At 43.7% G+C, this 19,632-nt stretch overlaps 1 protein-coding gene across 1 annotated transcript in view; it reads right to left on the bottom strand.

Annotated features, from left to right (window-relative positions):
* Positions 1-307: 307 nt before the first annotated feature.
* wars2 (tryptophanyl tRNA synthetase 2, mitochondrial) overlaps positions 308-19,632 on the bottom strand; it is a 65,595-nt gene continuing 46,270 nt past the window's right edge. Inside the window, exons 4-6 of the mRNA XM_059968396.1 lie at positions 18,834-18,919; positions 14,427-14,545; positions 308-5,020 (exon numbers count right to left, since the gene is read on the bottom strand). Of these exons, the coding sequence (XP_059824379.1) occupies positions 4,572-5,020; positions 14,427-14,545; positions 18,834-18,919 (654 nt within the window). The 3' untranslated portion in view covers positions 308-4,571. The remainder of the gene's footprint in view (positions 5,021-14,426; positions 14,546-18,833; positions 18,920-19,632) is intronic.

Genomic DNA, 19,632 nt, shown 5'->3' with positions numbered 1-19,632 from the left:
TGGGGAAGTGTTGCCTCAAAGGTACAATTTAACAACTAACTAAATGTATTTGCCTGAGTGATCCAATAGAATATTCTGATTATTTTGGTAAATGAGGTTGAAATTATGTTGAAGACAGCTTTTCACTAATATACAGGCTTTGTGACTGTGTTAGCTTCCATGTCACTGATACATCTTTTAAATTTTAATGTTTTTTTCAAAAATCTATTTTGAGTTCAAGCAAAATAAGCAATAGCTGTAGTGTGCACAAGAAAACAGTTATTAACCTTATTTATTTTACAGATTATAATATTCTGTTCTTTCATAAAAGAACTAAAAAGAACGATGAGCTTTTTTAAAGTTAGAGGAACAACAGTTCGTTATATGAAAAGGGTAGCTAGTCATTTTTTTTGCTGAAAGAGCAAGTAACTGTGTATTTAAAAAGTTTTCTATAAATGCTTAGTTTGGCTCAGAATTGCACATCTGGAATTTCTGCAGGGGTTCTTTCAGTCCCCCACTGTAATTGCAATAGAAGATTGGGGCACCCTTGAGAAATGGCAAACATTTTCCATGTTGTTGAGTAGACGCCATAATCACGGTTATGTAATGGAAAAACGTGGCAAGGCAAGTGCCAAGCTCTGCTGCACAGGTGCTTAGCCACAGTAGGATATTGTCCAAGACCTTCTGTTGGACCTTACGCACTTAAATGTCAGGTGCACTGAGGTTGATTGCACATTGATGGCTCTATTGTGTTTTTACATTGCATGTCCATCCATATGAGCTTCCCAAATGATAACCAACAGGGCAAAATAATAAATAGAAAATAATCAGTTAAAAAAGAATGGAACCAGTTAGAAAGCTACTTCCAGGAAACAAAGCCAGGACTATAACAATTCAATTAGTTATGATGTTATTACATCCATTGGTACATTGAAAATATTAAAATACAAATATAAAACTATTTCAATTACTATGCTTCTTGAGCATTTTGGCTAATAATGTTTGGAGCAACTTCTTTCTAATAAATTATTGGGTTTCACCATGGTAGAGGATGAGAAATTTCATTTCTTTCCCATCATAATTTTTACTGTTAGAGCTCTGCTCTGATTCGTTTATAGGTATATCTGTACCATGCGTTGCACCAGTCAGATTAATTACAGGCAAAGTAATAAAAATTAATGATTGGATTGTTGAGCACACAAAAGATAACTGATCTCCAGATGGCTTTGTTTCTTCTGATAGAAAAAAGAACAGTGGCTGTGCAAATGCCTAGTTATGGCACACCACAAATAGGGGACACCTCGCAAACTTCTCCAACCACTAACATGGCATGACCCTGTAAGCAAGTGTAAGAAACTAGACTTTGATATCTGCAAATAGATTAAAGAATAAAGTCCGAACAATAAACATGTTGTGGCTGATAACAATCAAAAATTAAATGATCTGGAGAAGTCAAACTGCCAAATTCCAATAAGAGTTGTGGTTGGGATTCTCCGGTCTCACCTTGTTTCAATGAAGTTCAGGGAATGGGTTCATACAGCAGCTCTTAAGTTCAACAATGACAGATAAAGGCAGATTAAAATATCATGCAATTAGTAAAACACCAGCCTTTAACTGCTTAAAAGAGCAAATTATCATAAAATACTGCATTTAAATGAAAGCCACTATGTACCATGTGCCTGTAGTACAAATAACGTTTTCACACATGGGCTCAAGCTCCACAAACAAGAGATGATTCATGGAAAAGATTTTACATGGTACAAACGATCCATATGAACACTCAGATGTGGTTTCTGGATTAGTGGTTGTATTTGCACTTACTTTTAAGTGGGAAAAAATGTTTAATTGCAGCAATTTCACTTGGATCATTTGAAGTGATATGTATATGTACTGATATAGTTGCTTAATCCCTAAAAACAAGCAAGTAATTTCTGAGCAGAATTATTATGACTGACTTATAGGGCATGGAATGGCTTTGGAGGCAGATAGAACACAATTATACATCTTAACCATAAATTACAAGAGTTAAGTATCGTGCAAAAAAAATAAGCAACCATGAGACTGTGTTCATGAGCTAATGGACTTTTCAGAGATCTGCTGTTGGAGGGGAAGAAGCTACTCACTATGATTAGCCTCTTAGTGACGGATGTTGCCTTCTCAAGGCACTGCCTCTTGAAGGTGGTACAGAGGGTTGTGCCCTGATGAAGCTAGATAAGTCTAATGAATAGAGTGGGATGTATTTTTCTCAAATAATTTTGCTGGTTCACTGAGAAATCACCAGTTTTTAAAAAAATATTTTTGTATTCACTATGTCCCAGGTATTTTCATGATATATGGATTAGTAGTCTGGTTGAAATACACTAAGTTGGGATTTAATAATATGACATGCAATGACCTTGGCAGCATTTCAAGAGAGGTAGATTTTCTTATAGATTCAATTACTAATATAATAAAATGTTTATTATGTGAGCTGTTTAATCATGTGGTGCATTATAAGTTACAGTATATAGTGATTATATAGACCCTATCCAAATTCTTGTATTTCCAATTTGACTGATTCTGAAAAACTGCATTTTGTAATTAACCATTGATCTCTTGTTGGCTTTCTTGACTCAAATCCACTAGTAAGATGGGTTGAAGTTAAGGAAATTATTAAAAATGGAGAATTTGGCAGAAATAGACAATATTGGTAGCTATTCCATCTTGCTCCAAAACAGAACACATTAAATCACTAGTAGGTACAAATTTCTCAAACAGCGAAAATGACTGGGAGACACTATTTAATACACAGAAAAATATAATCATTGTTTCTTCTGCAGAACTATACAAAAGTTAGTTTAAATATGTCAGATTGAGTCTGTTTGTCATCATGCATAATTTGGTTTATATCAGAGAGCCTAATTGGATACACATACACATTATGTGCTGTAAGTAATGGGAATATTTTATATAGTCCAAGTTTAAGGCACTAACAACGTTTCTTATTTGAGATTTACCCATCAATAATACACAAATCTTTACATCATAATGTGATTGATATTTGTATCAAAATTATTAGATTAGTTAGATGTACTCATTGCTCAAAGCCGTGTTTATGCAAGGGAAATCATATACCAGCATCAACTTATCTGAGTAGTAACAGCACCCAGGATTAATAAGCTTCAGGTCTGGTGTTTACTGATCAAGCTGATCTTAATTGTAAAGAGAGATATTGATTAGGGTTCAGCTTTGATCACTGGTTAAAGACAATGTCAGATTGAACTAAATTGTTCCTCCATTACACACTGCAGATTTGACTCCAAGATATCATCAAGGCCTCTCCATCAAGAATGGGACTTTGAAGCTATGGCAGATAGCACCCAAGATTGACAGAGAGGCACCTGTCAGTACTATATGCCGGGAAGATCAGGAAGTAGAAAGTATATTTTATAATTATTAGATGTGTTTTCTTTTTATCTAGATGACTGAATTTACATCAAATTCACAATTCTTTGATTTACCTTTTCCTGTTTCATCAGACTGTTTGCAATATTTATGTAAATATAACCACGAGCAATGCTGTACTCCTCGTGGTCTCATATCAATCAACAGAGAAACTAGATCATTTGTGTCCTTACAAGACAGTTCCATATATATCATAGATATTCAAATGCATTTAATTCTTCAGGTTTTTACTAACAAAGATTGATTCTATTTTGAAACACTCACAGGCATGTTTAGCAGCAACTTTTACCCATTTAATTGACAGAGCACGAATTTTAATCTGGTTTTCTTCTCATACTTTTCTGGTTCAATTTCTTTTCTGAGGGCAGAGAACTTGCTTCTTGACCTTTTTGTCTTTAGTTAGCTGAAACGTGAGAAACAGGATTCTCACATGCCCTCCTTTAAGTTTCTTCCCTCTGTATGAAGTTCCATTGTGAAGTCATGGCAAAACTATGAGAACACTTATTGTGCTATACATTAACACAAGTGCTCAGGGATGTTAGTATGGGAGCTAGGTGTGAAAATTTTCCTCTTTAACTCGGGATCAAATCCAACCAAAATAAAACAATTCTCTTTCTGTCTTATGAAAACAGATGGCAATGCATATTACAGATCTGAATTTTCAAAGAAAAATATGCTAGATAACACTGTTTCTTGTTTGCTTTGGAAAATAATTTGAAACCAATTTGACTTTGAAGGACATATTAAAAAAAATGTTTTTTTCCAAAGTGTTATGTCAACCTTAAACACACCTCTTCCCTTCAACTAAAGAGCTTTTCATTGGTCTGTTTCTAATGTATAGTTTAGAGTATGTGTATTACAGTCATTTACAGTTAACCTGAACACATTTTTAAAGTTAATATAACAGAAACAGACAATGCAGGAGATTCTCAGCAGGTTATCAGGAAGTGTCTGTGGAGAAAAAAACAATTTCAGGTTGATGATCTCTTGTCGAAAGGTAGAAACCAAAAGGTTTGAAGAGAACAAAAGGAATGTCTGAATGATGTACCTTAAATAAGTGCTCAGCACCCATTAAGTACATTTTCTACCAAACTCTTAGCTCAATAAAATTTGCAACAATGCTATCATAGTTCACAATTTAAAAATGGTTAGCTAAAGCCAACCAGCTTTTGAATTTCTTGGTAAAACGGGTGAGCCAGCTCTTTCGCCTTTTCAGCTCCACGATACAAAACCTGTTCCAGGAAACCTTGCTCTGTTCTAAGTCTTTCAATTTCATTCTTAATTGGTGTAAATTTTTCAATCACTGCCTCAGCTACTACATACTTGTAGCGTGCAGTGTCCAATCCTTTGCTGTGTTGTACAACCTCCTCAATGGTCTTTCCAGTCACTGCTGTGTGCACTGTTATCAGATTTGATACTCCTGGCCGTGTTTCAGGGTCATATGTCACTTCAGAGGTGAAGTCTGTTACTGCTTTGCGAAACTTCAATAATATGTCCTCTGCTGAGTCATTGATGTATACCGTCGCTAACTTTTGAGGGTCTGACTTTGACATCTTTGTGGTCGGGTTTCTCAATGATTTAATTCTTTTGGCTTCACCTATAGGAAAAGGAAGGAATAAAGGGAAAATACTTATTTTGGGAGGAAAATGAAACAATAAGGTAATATTCAATACTGAACCTAAATGTTATACAAACCCAGTCCAAAGTAGGTAACACCAGAGCCAAATATTAATCAGATAAAAAGATAGAATGAATACTTTTCACTTCCCATTAGAAATTTCATGATCTGGAATGGTTCTAGCTCTTTCTGAATCCTTACTTGGACTGAACAAAGAGTGTTCAATCTCACTAGCTTGTACCATCCTGACTTGAGCTAAAGCCAGAGACACAAGAGACTGCAGTTGTCTGAGAAGCTCAGCCGGGGAGGCAGCACCCGTTGGGGCAAAGGGATATTTGACATTTTGGATTAAGATCCTGAATCAGGGCTGAGAGTGTGAAGGGGAGACAGCTACTATATAGACTTGAGAGGAAGGGGTATGCGATAATCCAGGCGAGCAGGGATTGAAGGGGAAATGGTACCCAATTTTGGAAGAAGGGGCAGAGAGGGAGAAAGGGAGTAAGGGAGTAGGGGTTTGGAAAGAAGTGGGTGTGTGAGAGGACAAGGGTGCATTAGGAGGAGAGATAAATGAACAGAACCAATAGCAGGCTACCTAGAGTTGGAGAATTCAGTGATTGTGCTGTAGGTTGTAGACTATCCTGGCAGAATACAAGGTGCTATTCTCTAGATTGTGTTTGGTCTCACCCTTCCAATAGAGAAACCCAAAGATGGACTAACTGACTTGGGAATGAGGAGGAAGCTGGAATTCAGAATCACCCATCTCACCACTTTACACTGACCATCTCCCCTTTACTCCCTCTCAGCCCGATGCAGCATCGGAATTCAAAACACCACCTACCCCTTTCTCTCCTCAGATGATGTCTGATCTGCTCAGTTCCCCCAGCAGCTTGTCCTGAACTATAACCATTTCTAATTGCTCAGCTGGCTTATTTGCATTCCTATGTTTTACTTACATTCCTAGTTCAGCTCCACAATGCTCCTGAAAACTTTATTTATTCCTTCAACACTTTTCAAATAGTTGCTTTCTCCAGGATCCTTTCACTGATTTTGTCTAGTCCTACACTCCTCAGGCATGATGGTTTTCCTAACCCCCAATGGCTACTGAGCTACCAAGCTCTAGCTTCACTCTTCCTTTTCATTCTGGAACACCACTTCTCCAGTTTCTATCTCTATTTATTCCACAATGAGTGGTTCTACCATCATCTGGTAAGTTGCATCTCCATCTGGTATGGTAGCAGTCAATATTCGGGCTAGAAGTCCCGCCAAAGGACTGTGAGAACAGCTGAGAAGATCATAGAGGCCTCCCTACCATCCATCTGAAACATCTATCAAGAGCACTGTATAAGCAGGGTCTAGGAATTGTTAAGTATCCCACCCATTCATCCAGCATCCCCTTTGAATTTCTACCATCAGGCTGAAGACTATGATGCATAAAGACAAGAACAGTCAGGATGAGAAATAATTTCGTCCTCCAAGCTATCAAGTTCTGAACTCCCTGCCCCATCATATTTGAAGTGTTGCCAGTTAATCTGTTTCACACCTTACAATATTTAATAGTAATGCACTTTAGTTTGTTATTTATGTGTGATTCATCTGTAGATTTTATCCTTAGCTCCATAAGTTATCATGTGTTATGTGTACTACTGTGGTTTGGAGAACAGCCTGGTTTGGAGAAATGTTGTCACATTTTTATACATATTATAGCCTTATATATGTTTTATATATATATGTACAATGTCCTGGGTATGTTACTCAAAATGGCCTCTTTGGTTTGTTACAAGTAGGAATGTTTCTTTGTCGGATAAGTGTTTCTCTCGCCGTTGTTTCACTTTAGAATGGCTGATATGGTAATTGTATTCATTTGTTAATCAATGGGGAATGTCATTGTGTCTTGTGATGCTGGGAACTTGGGGGAGGGGTTTTCGCGGGTTTTTTGGGGAGGCCGAGGAAGACGCTGAGGAAGGTGGACGTGTGCTGGACTGCTCGTAAGACCACCGGGGTGGTCCCAGGTGCGACGGCCGGATGGGTCGATTGGTTCGTTGATTGAGCTCCAACAAGTGCACTAAACAGACTGAACTTTGATAAGTTGGCGCCTTTTGTTTTTTTCCTTGTGTGTATATATATATATATATATATATATATATATATAGTATTGCCTACTATTTTTTTAATTTTAGTAAACTCTTTAAAATGTATTTCATAACAGTATTTGTTGTGGGTTTGATACTGTTGGCGGGCGCGAAGCATTAACTCGATTCTCACAGCACCTGCGTGTACGGGAGGTGGGTTGGTGTGTGGCTGGATCTCCTTTTCCCCTAGACATATACCAGCCTGTTGGGTAAGGGTTACATTTGTGGGGTGCTCGTCCCGGATTGGATTGTCAGGGGCTGTGGAATCGCGCAGGCAGCAGAGCGGAGATGGACAGAGATAAGATTGTTAGCTGGTGTGAATTTGAAGGTATACCGGCGCAGTATGCTTGTGCAGTGAGCGGAGTGGATTTTTGAGTTTCGGGAGACGCGATAGTGTGGGGTTTAAGTTCGGTGAAGGGTATTGGGCAGGTAGAATTGGTAGCTAGACGGTGTGGTAAAGAGGTGGAGTCTAGCTGGGTGCTGGTTCGTACGAGTGCTGACGTCAGGACGTTGGAACTGCCGGCGATGGTCAGTGTTCCGGGGGAGGAGGGGCTGTGGGGGCTCCACTTCTACAAGGATGAGGCTGAGGAGACATCGGAGGAGGAGTTAGAGCTAGAGGTGGACCCCAGAGAGGTGCCCGGCACTAGTAAAGGGAGGTGGGAGGAGGGAGTCGTGACTAAGCCCCGCTCCCCAGGTAGGGTGGAAGCCTCGGAGCTGGCAGCCGCACTTAATTCGCTGGTGGGGGTGGCCGAAGGCCACGACTGAAGCTGGGGGTGTTCTCCGGAGCCAAGCCTACTCCGGATGGGGAGGTGGACTATGAGACCTGGATCGAGCATACGTCTTTGATGTTAGAGGAGTGGCCAGGCTCGGAGGAGGAGAAGAGGCAGCGATTGGTGGGAAGTTTGAGGGGTTTAGCAGCCAAAACCGTCTGGGAGTTGAAAGCTGAGAAGCCTGGGGCCTCAGTGGAGGAATGCCTAGAAGTTTTGGAGGGAGCGTTTGGGTTGTCAGGGGAACCCTGGCTGCTTTTAGCAGAGTTTCAACGTCTGGAACAATGCAGAGGGGAAAAGCTCTCCGAGTACATATTTAGGATGGAGGGGATGCTCTCGGGGCTGCGGCGCCGGGGGGTAGTGAAGGCGACTGACGTGGCTAGCGTGAGGATGAGTCAGATATTCAGTGGCTCTCTGGAGGAGGACAAGGTGGCGTGGACTATCCGGCAGGCTTATAGGAAAGGTCCCCCTCCATCCTTCGGGCAACTGATTAGAGAGGTGCGAGAGGAAGAGAGAGCGTTGGGGCGGAAAAGGGGCACGGGCCTATGGGAGCGATCCTCAGCGATACAGGAAGTGGTGGCTGAGTGGAGGAATGACAATCCCCCGGGGAGTAGGGAACCCCCTTTGGAGGGGAGGGACAGGGGAGGTACCTACTCTCAGGGGCGATCAGTGCAGTGGATTGGGAGCAGGAGCCGTCCTGGGAGAGGAGGGGCGGCCGGCAGTGTGTGCTTTAACTGTGGGAAAGAGGGGCATTTCAGGCGGGACTGTGGGCGGCCGAGGGTGTGCTATAGCTGTGGAGAGGAGGGTCACTTTAGGTGGGATTGTGAGAGACAAGGAGTCCCGCAGAGGACAAGCCCCCCTATGACTAAAAAGGGAGAGGTGTCGGGAAACTTAGGAGAGGCTCAGTGAGGGAACGGACTGGAGCCTCTGGAGGAACACGTTCCCAGAGATCAGCCGGAAGATCACCGGGTGCCCACGCCTCTGTTCCGGATGGGCTGGTAAGACCCCATGCCAGTGTGGGTCTACGGATAGAGGGAATTTGCGCAAAAGCCGTTCTTGATATGGGATCGCAGGTGACCTTATTATACCGGTCTTTCTACAATCAATATCTAAAGCATTTGCCCGTAACACCATTTGACGCCCTGCAGATTTGGGGTGTGAGCGAGGGTGACTACCCGTACGATGGGTACCTATCGGTGAGATTGGAGTTCTCGGAGGGCGATGTGGGAGTGTCGGAAGCTATTGAGACGTTGGTGTTGGTGTGCCCTGACCCGGTGGAAACCGGTGGTGCTGCCCTCCTGGTGGGGACTAACTCCCCAGTTGTGCGACGGCTCCTGGGAGCTTGTAAGGAGAAAGGGGGGGAAGACTTTCTGGAGGCCCTCTCGGTGCATCCAGTGTTTCGAGCAGTGTTCGCAGAAGGGGTTGCCTCCCAAGGGCTGGACCCGGAGTGTAAACGAGGGACGGTGTGGTGTACGCAGGCGAGGCCCAAGGTGATCCGACCAGGGGAGGTAGCACTAGTGATGGGGACCCCCAGGTTCCCAGGAGTGCCGACGGGAGAAGCCCTGTTAGTAGACACCCCAGACGATCTTGAAGGGGAGACCCGATTTCCGGCGGGGGCGCTGGTGAGGCCCGAAGTGCAGAGACCAGGGGTGGTACATGCAAGGCGTATAGCTATAAGTGTCAGGAACACCACGGCAAGAGAAATCACCTTTAAGAGGGGAATGCCGCTGGCACATCTGTTCCCAGTGACGGTAATGTCTAGCGCACCAGTGAGGACCCCTAACGGGGAGGGATCGGAGCATCGAAGGGAGCTGACCGCTGAAGCCTTTAACTTCGGGGATTCCCCTGTGTCGCCGGAGTGGAAACACCGGCTAGTGGAGAAGATGCTGAAGATGGAAACTGTTTTTTCTCGGGGCGAGTTTGATGTTGGCTACGCCAAAAGCACTCGCCACACCATCCGGGTGACGGAGGACACCCCATTTCGAGAGAGATCCCGGCGGCTGGCTCTGGCAGATGTTGAGGGCGTGCGACAGCACTTGTGCAAGTTGAAGGAGGCAAGAATCATAGCTGAGTCTCGAAGTCCTTATGCGTCCCCAATAGTGGTGGCACGGAAGAAGAATGGGCGAGTGTGCATGTGTGTTGACTAAAGGACGTTGAATCGGCGAACTGTCCCTGATCAATATACTGTCCCAAGAGTCGAGGATGCGCTGGCCTGCCTGAGCGGTGCGAAGTGGTTCAGTGTGCTGGACTTGAGGAGTGGGTATTACCAGATCCCAATGAGTGCGGCCGATAAAGAGAAGACCGCTTTTATCTGCCCGCTGGGGTTCTTTCAGTTCGAACGAATGCCCCAAGGCATATCGAGAGCCCCAGCCACCTTCCAGAGGCTCATGGAGAGAACTGTGGGGGATATGAATCTGTTGGAGGTGCTGGTGTGCCTGGACGATTTGATAGTGTTTGGATCGACTATGGAGGAACATGAGGAGAGGCTGTTGAAGGTGTTGGACCGGCTTAATGAAGAAGTGTTGAAGCTTTCCCTGGACAAATGCCAGTTCTGCAAGTCGTCGGTTAACTACATTGGCCATATCATTTCGCGAGAGGGAGTGGCTACTGATCCAACCAAGATAGAGGCCGTGACCACCTGGCCGAGACCCCAGAAAGTGGGTGCTCTGCGCTCATTTTTGGGGTTCTGTGGGTACTACCGGCGATTTGTGAAAGGATACGCCAAAGTGTGTCACCCGTTGACTCAGCTGTTGTGTGGCTATCCCCCGGTGGGGAAGAAGAGGACGGGGAACCAGAGGCAGGATGCTGGAGGATACTGGAACCCGGCGGAACCTTTTGGCTCGAGATGGGATGATCAATGTGAAGAGGCGTTCCGATCTTTGAAAAGGGCCCTGACTCAGGCCCCGGTGTTGGCTTTTGCCGATCCCCAGAAGCCATATGTGCTGCACACGGATGCCAGCCGAGAGGGTCTCGGGGCTGTTCTGTACCAGGAGCATGGCAAAGCATTGAGGCCGGTAGCCTTTGTCAGCCGAAGCCTGACGCCATCGGAGAGAAACTATCCCACTCACAAGTTGGAATTCCTGGCGCTGAAGTGGGCGGTGGTGGACAAGCTGGGCGATTACCTGTACGAAGCCAAGTTTGAGGTGAGAACGGATAACAATCCTCTCACTTATATTTTGACTTCGGCGAAGCTGGATGCCACAGGACATCGGTGGCTGGAGGCATTGTCGGTATATGATTTCAGCCTGAGGTACCGCCCCGGAAGCAAGAATGTCGATGCGGATGCATTGTCTCGTCGGGAGCCGGGGGAGGAGGAGAGGGACGAGGAGTGGGAGAGTGTCCCTGCCCCTGGAGTGAAGGCGATGTGTCAGTTTGTTATCACCGTGAAGGCCGAGGGAAGAGGGAGGCTGGAACGAGCCGTGGACCATTTGGGGGTTTTTGACGACGCCATACCCCTAGTTTACTGTGACCTGACCGCTCTGGGGACTAAACAGTTGCCGGAACTGAGTCCGGGGGAAGTGGTAACTGCTCAGCAAAATGACCCGGGCATTGGCACAGTGTGGAGAGCGGTCGAGAAGGGGGATGGGGCGTTGGCTGAGAAGGCGAAACACCCATGCGTGCCTCTGTTGTTGAAGGAGTGGTCTCGGTTGAAGTTAAAGAACAAAATCTTGTACCGGGTAACGACGCCTCCGGACCAACCCCGCTGTTGGCAACTGGTCCTGCCGGAGGAGTATCGCCAGGCTGTACTCCAGGCCTTACATGATGATTCTGGACATTTGGGGGTGGAAAAGACATATGGATTACTCAAAGACCGGTTCTACTGGCCCCGGATGAGGGGGGACGTCGAAGAATACTGTAGGGGATGCCGTCGTTGCATCCAGAGGAAGACCCTGCCAGCGTTGGCGGCTCCACTGTCGCACTTGCAGAGTGCGGGACCTCTGGACCTGGTATGTATGGATTTCCTGTCGATTGAGCCTGACACCAGCAACACCACGAATGTATTAGTCATCACCGATCATTACACTCGCTATGCTCAGGCATTTCCCACCAAGGATCAGAAGGCGACGACAGTGGCGAAGGTGTTCTGGGAGAAGTATTTTGTGCATTACGGCCTTCCCAGGCGAATCCATAGTGATCAGGGGCGGGACTTTGAGAGCCGCCTTATCCAGGAATTACTGACTATGCTTGGGGTTGAGAAATCCAGGACTACCCCTTACCACCCACAGGGAGACCCTCAGCCAGAGAGATTCAACAGGACCCTGTTGGATATGCTCGGGATGCTGGAGATTGGGCAGAAAAGTCATATTGGACAATTGGTTCACTGTTACAATTGTACTCGCAATGAGGCTACAGGGTATTCACCCTATTATCTGATGTTCGGGCGGGAAGCGAGGTTGCCCATTGACGTGTGTTTTGGAGGTGGAGTGGGTGAATTTCCCGGGAAGTCCCATCTAAAGTACGTGTCCGACATGAAGAGGGAGTTACAGCGGGCGTACGAGTTGGCCGAGGCAGCGGCTACCAAACAAAATCAGAAGAATAAGATGCGGTATGATCGAAAGGTGAAGTTTGTACAATTATTACCGGGCGACCGGGTCCTTTTACGGAATTTGGGACTCCCTGGTAAGCACAAGTTGGCAGATCGATGGGCAGCCAGCCCCTATGTAATAGAGAGCCAGATGCCGAACCTGCCAGTTTACCGGGTGAAACCTGAGGATGGAAAAGGGCCTATCAAGGTACTCCATAGGAATCACCTGCTGCCACTGGGTCAAGCGGTGCAGATGGATAAGGAGCCCAAGTGGGAGGTTACGCCCAGTACAAGGACTCTGCGAGGGCGCGGAGAACGGGAAGAGCCCGCTGCTGAAGAGCGGGGACGGGTCCCTCACCCGGGAATGGCTACCGATTCAGAGGAGGACGACTCAGATGAGTGGGCCCTGTTCCCATTCGCTGGTGCTCCAGTACCAGGAGAGGAGGCTCCTGGCCCTTCCCATACTGAATTGGGTGAGAGGAGGGAAGGTCTTGAGGGTCAGATGGAGAGGCAGCCTACATTGGTGGGAGAGAGGGTGGAACCCGAGCGTGAGCCGGAGAGATCTCAGGTGAGGGAGGACCCCTTTGAGGAAGGGGGTGCGGGTCTGTCAGGTAGACCTGGGGTGTCCGAGACAGTGGGTTCGCAGGTGACGAGGGAGCCCAGTGGGGCAGAAGGGGTATGGAGATCTCAGAGGATTAGGCGCCCCCCGGAGCGGTTGACATATGTGGTACCGGGAGAACCGAGTGTGATTTCTACTGCTCTGGGTAGTTATGTCACTGCTTTCTGCACCTGGGTTGGGTTTTGTGTGTTGCAAGAAGCTTTGGGGACCTCTAGTAATGCCATGAGGGCATGACATTTGCTGGTGGGGAGAGAATGTACAATGTCCTGGGTATGTTACTCAAAATGGCCTCTTTGGTTTGTTACAAGTAGGAATGTTTCTTTGTCGGATAAGTGTTTCTCTCGCCGTTGTTTCACTTTAGAATGGCTGATATGGTAATTGTATTCATTTGTTAATCAATGGGGAATGTCATTGCGTCTTGTGATGCTGGGAACTTGGGGGAGGGGTTTTCGCAGGTTTTTTGGGGAGGCCGAGGAAGACGCTGAGGAAGGTGGACGTGTGCTGGACTGCTCGTAAGACCACCGGGGTGGTCCCAGGTGCGACGGCCGGATGGGTCGATTGGTTCGTTGATTGAGCTCCAACAAGTGCACTAAACAGACTGAACTTTGATAAGTTGGCGCCTTTTGTTTTTTTCCTTGTGTGTATATATATATATATATATAGTATTGCCTACTATTTTTTTAATTTTAGTAAACTCTTTAAAATGTATTTCATAACGGTATTTGTTGTGGGTTTGATACTGTTGGCGGGCGCGAGGCATTAACTCGATTCTCACAGCACCTGCGTGTACGGGAGGTGGGTTGGTGAGTGGCTGGATCTCCTTTTCCCCTAGACATATACCAGCCTGTTGGGTAAGGGTTACATATATATATATATATATATATATATATACGTACATAGTTAAATGACAATAAACTTGACGATCTGCACTCAAAAGTCATTCCCCTAAAGTCTTTTTCCTTATAACCTTTCATCGCTCTTGCTTAATAGCTTCTCAAAATCTGCTGAGAAGTCAAACTGAAGGTTTACCTGCCTTTTCAGATGACTGTAAGCAACCCTGTAACATTATTTTGAAGTACATGGGAGTTGTATTTTGGGTCCAAGGTAGTATTTATCTCTCAATGGACATTATTAAACCAGATTATGCAGTCATTACAACAATGATCACTTCAGATATTTGTCAAGTAGTACTTTGTTACACCCTCAAGCACCATAAAAATTCAAGTTATTCCTTTAGCTGAGCATTGGTCTCTTTACTTCTTGTCCCACTTTTTGCAGCCATCTAGGAAACATATGGGATGTGCAAAAAAGAACCATAAGTGCTAGAAGATTTTTTTTTACTTACTTAGAATAGCTTTTGGTATAGGGAAAATGCAGCCATATTGGTTATTGAAGATTCGGGCTAAATCCTGTGTCAATTCCAGGTGTTGCAATTGATCCTCTCCAACAGGTACGTGGGTTGACCTTACAGGAAACAAGAAAAAAAAACACTGCTTAGAAATTTGACTAAAAAGAACAAGAGCACAAATTTAAAAAGACATTTCTGCAAGGGACCACAAATAACTACAGTCGGCCCTCCTTATCTGCGGATTCTGCTTGCGTGGATTCAACCAACCGCAGATCGGGAAAACCCGGAAGTTCTCTCTCCAGCACTTGTTGTTTGAGCATGTACAGACCATTTTTCTTGTCATTATCCCCTAAACGATACAGTATAACAACTACTTACATAGCATTTACATTGTATTAGGTATTATAAGCAATCTAGAAATGACTTAAAAGTACAGGCAGTCCCAGGGTTATGAATGAGTTCCATTCCTGAGTCAGATTTGAAGTCGGAACAGGTACATCCGGTATTATTTAGCATCAGTTAGTCGAATGCTTTTCTTAGTATATAGTACATATTTTACCTTTCTATGCATATAAAACACTTAAGAAACATACATATTTCAATAATTAAACCACTGCGTTGCTTAGTAATAACTGTAGCTTTCATCGGGGAAGGGCCTTTCACATGCTCCATTAAAATTGTTCTGATCGTTGACCAACTGTAGCCTAATGCTTTTCCAATGACCGATGGCGTATTACCTCTTTCCGATCGCTTTATTACTTCCACCTTATTTTCAATCGTGATTGTGATTATTTTCGTGAACATAAACATTATGGAGTCAGAGCTGCACCGCTAGATCCTAATGTCCACCGCGCAGAGCATGTTAAATAAAGTCCGGGGTTCTGCTGGGTCCTAAAGACCACTGGACTGAGCCAGGTTAAATAAGGGACTTGAGCATCCGCGGTTTTTGATATCTGAGGGTGGTCTCAGAACCAATCCCCTGCAGATAAGGAGGGCCGACTGTATACCTGAAACACATCCTTACACCCAGAGCAATTTAGATCTTATCAAAATTTTTGAAATGTAGTAATTTGTTATGGAGAAAAATGCAGCAGACATTTACAGATATGAAGGAATCACAAGTTAAAGTACTATAACAACCAGAAACATTTTAATAATGTTGGTCCAGTGATATACACTCAGTGACCACTTTATTAGGTGCCTCCAGTACCTAATAAAGTGGTCATTAAGTGTATGTTTGTGGCCTTCTGCTGCTGTGGCCCATCCACTTCAAGTTCGATGCGTTGTGTATTTGGAGATGCTCTTCTGAACACTACTGTTGTAACAGGTGGTTATTTGAGTTATTGTCATCTTGAACCAGTCTGCCATTCTCCTCCGATGTCTCTCAATAATAAGACATTTTCGCACACAGAACTGCCACTCACTGGATTTTTTTTCTTTGTAAACTCTAGAGACTGCAATATGTGAAAATCCTAGATCAGCAGTTTCTGATATTACCAAACCACACTGTCAAGCACCAACAAGCATTGCATGGTCAAAATCACTTGGACCACATTTCTTCCCCATTCTGATCTTTGTTCTGAACAAATAACAGCCTTTTGACCATGTCTGCAAACTTTTATGCATCGAGTTGCTGCCACGATTGACTGATTAGATATTTGCATTAACGAGCAGGTTTACAGGTGTATTGAATAAAGTGGCCACTGAGTGTATATTGTCTTTGAGACTGGGCAGAATTCCCCTGCCATTCTCAATTACAAGAGCACATTCCACTTCCACCTAATGGGCTGATGAATCTTGCTTTAACATTTCAGATAAAAGAAGATGCTTTTACCAGTGTGATACTCAATATTATGCTGATGTGTTAGCCTGGGTTATGCTTCAAGTCTTGAAAAGTTATATGGAATAATTGAACATTAGTGACTGACAGCTCTTGGCAAATGTGAGACTTTGTTTTACTTATACTGATATGCTGAGGGATGTTTTATCTTAATCCTTTGTTACTTAATCACTTCCTTGTACAAAGTTGGCTTGTTAGGGCAATGGTTGGATATGTTAGGGAAATGGTAAACTAACAGCCATGAATTCCTTACCAGAAAAAAAGTACGGCTGCTGATAATGTGGTGGGGTGAGGATTGGGTTCCTATTCTGGGTTTGTAAAAGGGAGCGGAGAACCTGTACAAGGAGGATGCAAAATATTAATTCAGATACTACCAATTCTTGTCCTCCCACAAACAGTCTCAGAGCTACAAGTGCCAGTACATATCTGGCCTGCTGGTTCAGGCACTCTCCAAGATCTGTGCCCATTTTGGATGGAGTCTAAATTCCCAAAAAGATTTGATGCTGTTAAAGTTGCAGCACATGGAAAGGGATACAATAATGCTTGCAACAGGTCGACCCACACCAGTTCAATATCATAATCTCAAAGTGAGGAGGAGGCAGCTTTATTGTTCATATGATCTACATCGACTAGTCTCATCTCAAATAATAACGAGGCAGCCTACAAAGAAGTCATCACCCTGACACAGTGGTGTCAAGAAATCCTCTCACTCAATGTCACTCAATGTCACAAAAACAAAGGAGCTGGTTGTGGACTACAGGAGGAATGGAGAGAGGCTCACCCCTATTGACATCAATGGATCTGATGTTGAAAGGGTAAACAGATTTAAGTTCCTCTGCATACACATCACCGAGGTTCTCATATGGTCCTTACATACTAGCTGTGTGGTGAAAAAAGTACAACAGCGCCTCTTTCACCTCAGAAGTTTGGCACAAGTCCCCAAATCCCAAGGACTTTCTACAGGGGCACAATTGAGAGCATCCTGACTGGCTGCATCACTGCCTGGTATGAGAACTGTACTTCCTTCAATTGCAGGACTCTACAGAGAGCCCAGCACATCCATCGATGTGAACTTCCCACTATTCAAGACATTTACAATGACAGCTGTGTAAAACGGGCCCAAGGGATCATTGGGGACCTGAGTCACGCCAAACACTAACTGTTCCAGCTGCTACAGTAGCACAAAAGCCAGGACCAACAGGCTCTGGGACAGCTTCTTCCAACAGGCCATCAGACTGATTAATTCATGCTGATACATTTGTATTTCTATGCTGTATTGACTGTCCTGCTGTACCTACTATTTAATACAAATTACTATAAATTGCACGTTGTACATTTAGACAGATACGTAACGTAAAGATTTTTACTCCTCATGTATGTGAAGAATGTAAGAAATAAAGTCAATTCAATTGTGTTTCTGATTGTAAATTTAAACCCCTTAAGTACAGATACTTCTCCGAGGGTGGACAGCTGCAACATTTTAGAAACAGCATCTATCCCTCCTCCATCAGATTTCTGAATGGACAACGAACCAACCCATGAACACTACCTCACTATCTTTGCTCTTTCTGCACTAAATTATTTCAAAAGAAATAAAGAGACAACTACATGTATAGGCCAAACCAAGGTAACGATAGCACTGAGACAGAAGAGTTTTATGGTAATCCAGTTACACGATTACTGATTTTACTTACTTCAATTGAGTATCTATTATTGAATTTAAATTTCCTGGTTACTGTGGAGAATTTAGACTTGTGTCTCTGGATTAGTAATGTAGGTTTCTGGATTACTGGTCTAGTCATTAAACCACAAAGTTACAATGACCCTTGTGGAGAGCTTAATGGTTCTCAAATGCTGCTGGAAAGGTAGGCTAAGCTTAATTAAAGATGGAATAGACTCTTCTGCATACAGGATTGTTTGCATATGTCAACCATATTCAACCTGCAGTGAGTAATCAAATAAGAGAATGCATGAAAGGCACAATGCATCTATGAATTGCAGTTAAAATAAGTTAAGGGCGTATTGAATACTTAAATAATATACAGATGCTGACAGGACAAATGAAGCCTGTTCAGTTGCTTCACAGGTTTTAAAATACACATATACTGAAATGAAAGAGCAGATTGGTAGCTCAGGTTGACTGCTTGTTTGTAGGGTTGTTCACTGAGCCTGGAGGGTGGCTCACAAACTTTTCATCTCCAGTCGAAGTGACATCATGAGTGCGCAACTGAGTGTTGTTACTGTCGAGTGCTTGCCTTTACATTGGTCTGCCGCATTCCGATTGGTTGGCTGTTGCATTGGCCAGGACCCAGCGGAGATGAGCGGCCAGCACAACAATCAACCAATCTGATCAAGGAGTCAGACCAATACAAACGCAAGCACTCAGCAGAAACAACATTCATTTTCACACTGATGATGTCACCTCAAACGGCGACAAAATGCTTGTGATCTAACCTCCAGGCTCTGGGAACAGCTCCACAAATAATACACAAGTATTATTCAAACACATATCCATGCATACACCAAGTAATTGACTTGCAAACCTGTAGAATTGTATCTCTTACTTGTATAACAGAATATCCGCAGATTGCAGGACTGGATAGGTAAAAAGACCCAAGCTTCCTTCTTCCTTCTGACCAGAGGTTTTCATCTGCAAAAAAATATAGTAAAAGTACTACTCCTTACATGGCTTAATGCTCACTTTTTAACGTCTAGTTAAAGATTAGGTTTACAAAACAGCTTTTGTTCAGCATATATTGTATTTCTTGCATATGAGGATGCTATCAGTCAGATTTTTGCTTTGTGTTAAAATAGGAAAACATACTTTCCAAAATGTTAAAGGATAAGTTATTGAAAAGAAGGAGCCTAGTTCCATTAACAGTTTTCACATCCTCAGAATAAATTTTACTTACAATTTTAAATAATGGGATACCACAAGTGTAGAGATAGAGAAGTAAATTTGCCTCAACAGGTAATTGTTGAAGGAAATCTGTTGGATAAATAACTGGATGATTTTCTGTACCCTTGCATCAGCTTCCTTATTATCTAGCGGGAATTTTTATATAAAATTGAATCAACAGCCATGGTCTACTGTTAATAATAATGAAGCATAATATGCCTAATATGGCACAAAACCGGTTATATCAACAGTTCACAAGGCCATGAGTTTATTCTTTATGGTTCTATAATCCAAGTGATACAGTGCTGTGCAAAAGTCTTAGAGAGAGAAACAGATACACACACACGTGTGTGTGTGTATAAACAAACAAATTTCACGACATATGTAAGTGATGATAAACCTGATTCTGATATGGGTCTCTATTGTGGACTGAGAGTGGGAAGAAGGCGGTGAGAAGGGAATTG

The sequence above is a fragment of the Hypanus sabinus genome, chromosome 4 (assembly GCF_030144855.1).
Source record: "Hypanus sabinus isolate sHypSab1 chromosome 4, sHypSab1.hap1, whole genome shotgun sequence".
NCBI lineage: Eukaryota > Metazoa > Chordata > Chondrichthyes > Myliobatiformes > Dasyatidae > Hypanus > Hypanus sabinus.
This window is presented reverse-complemented; position numbering and strand designations above follow the sequence as displayed.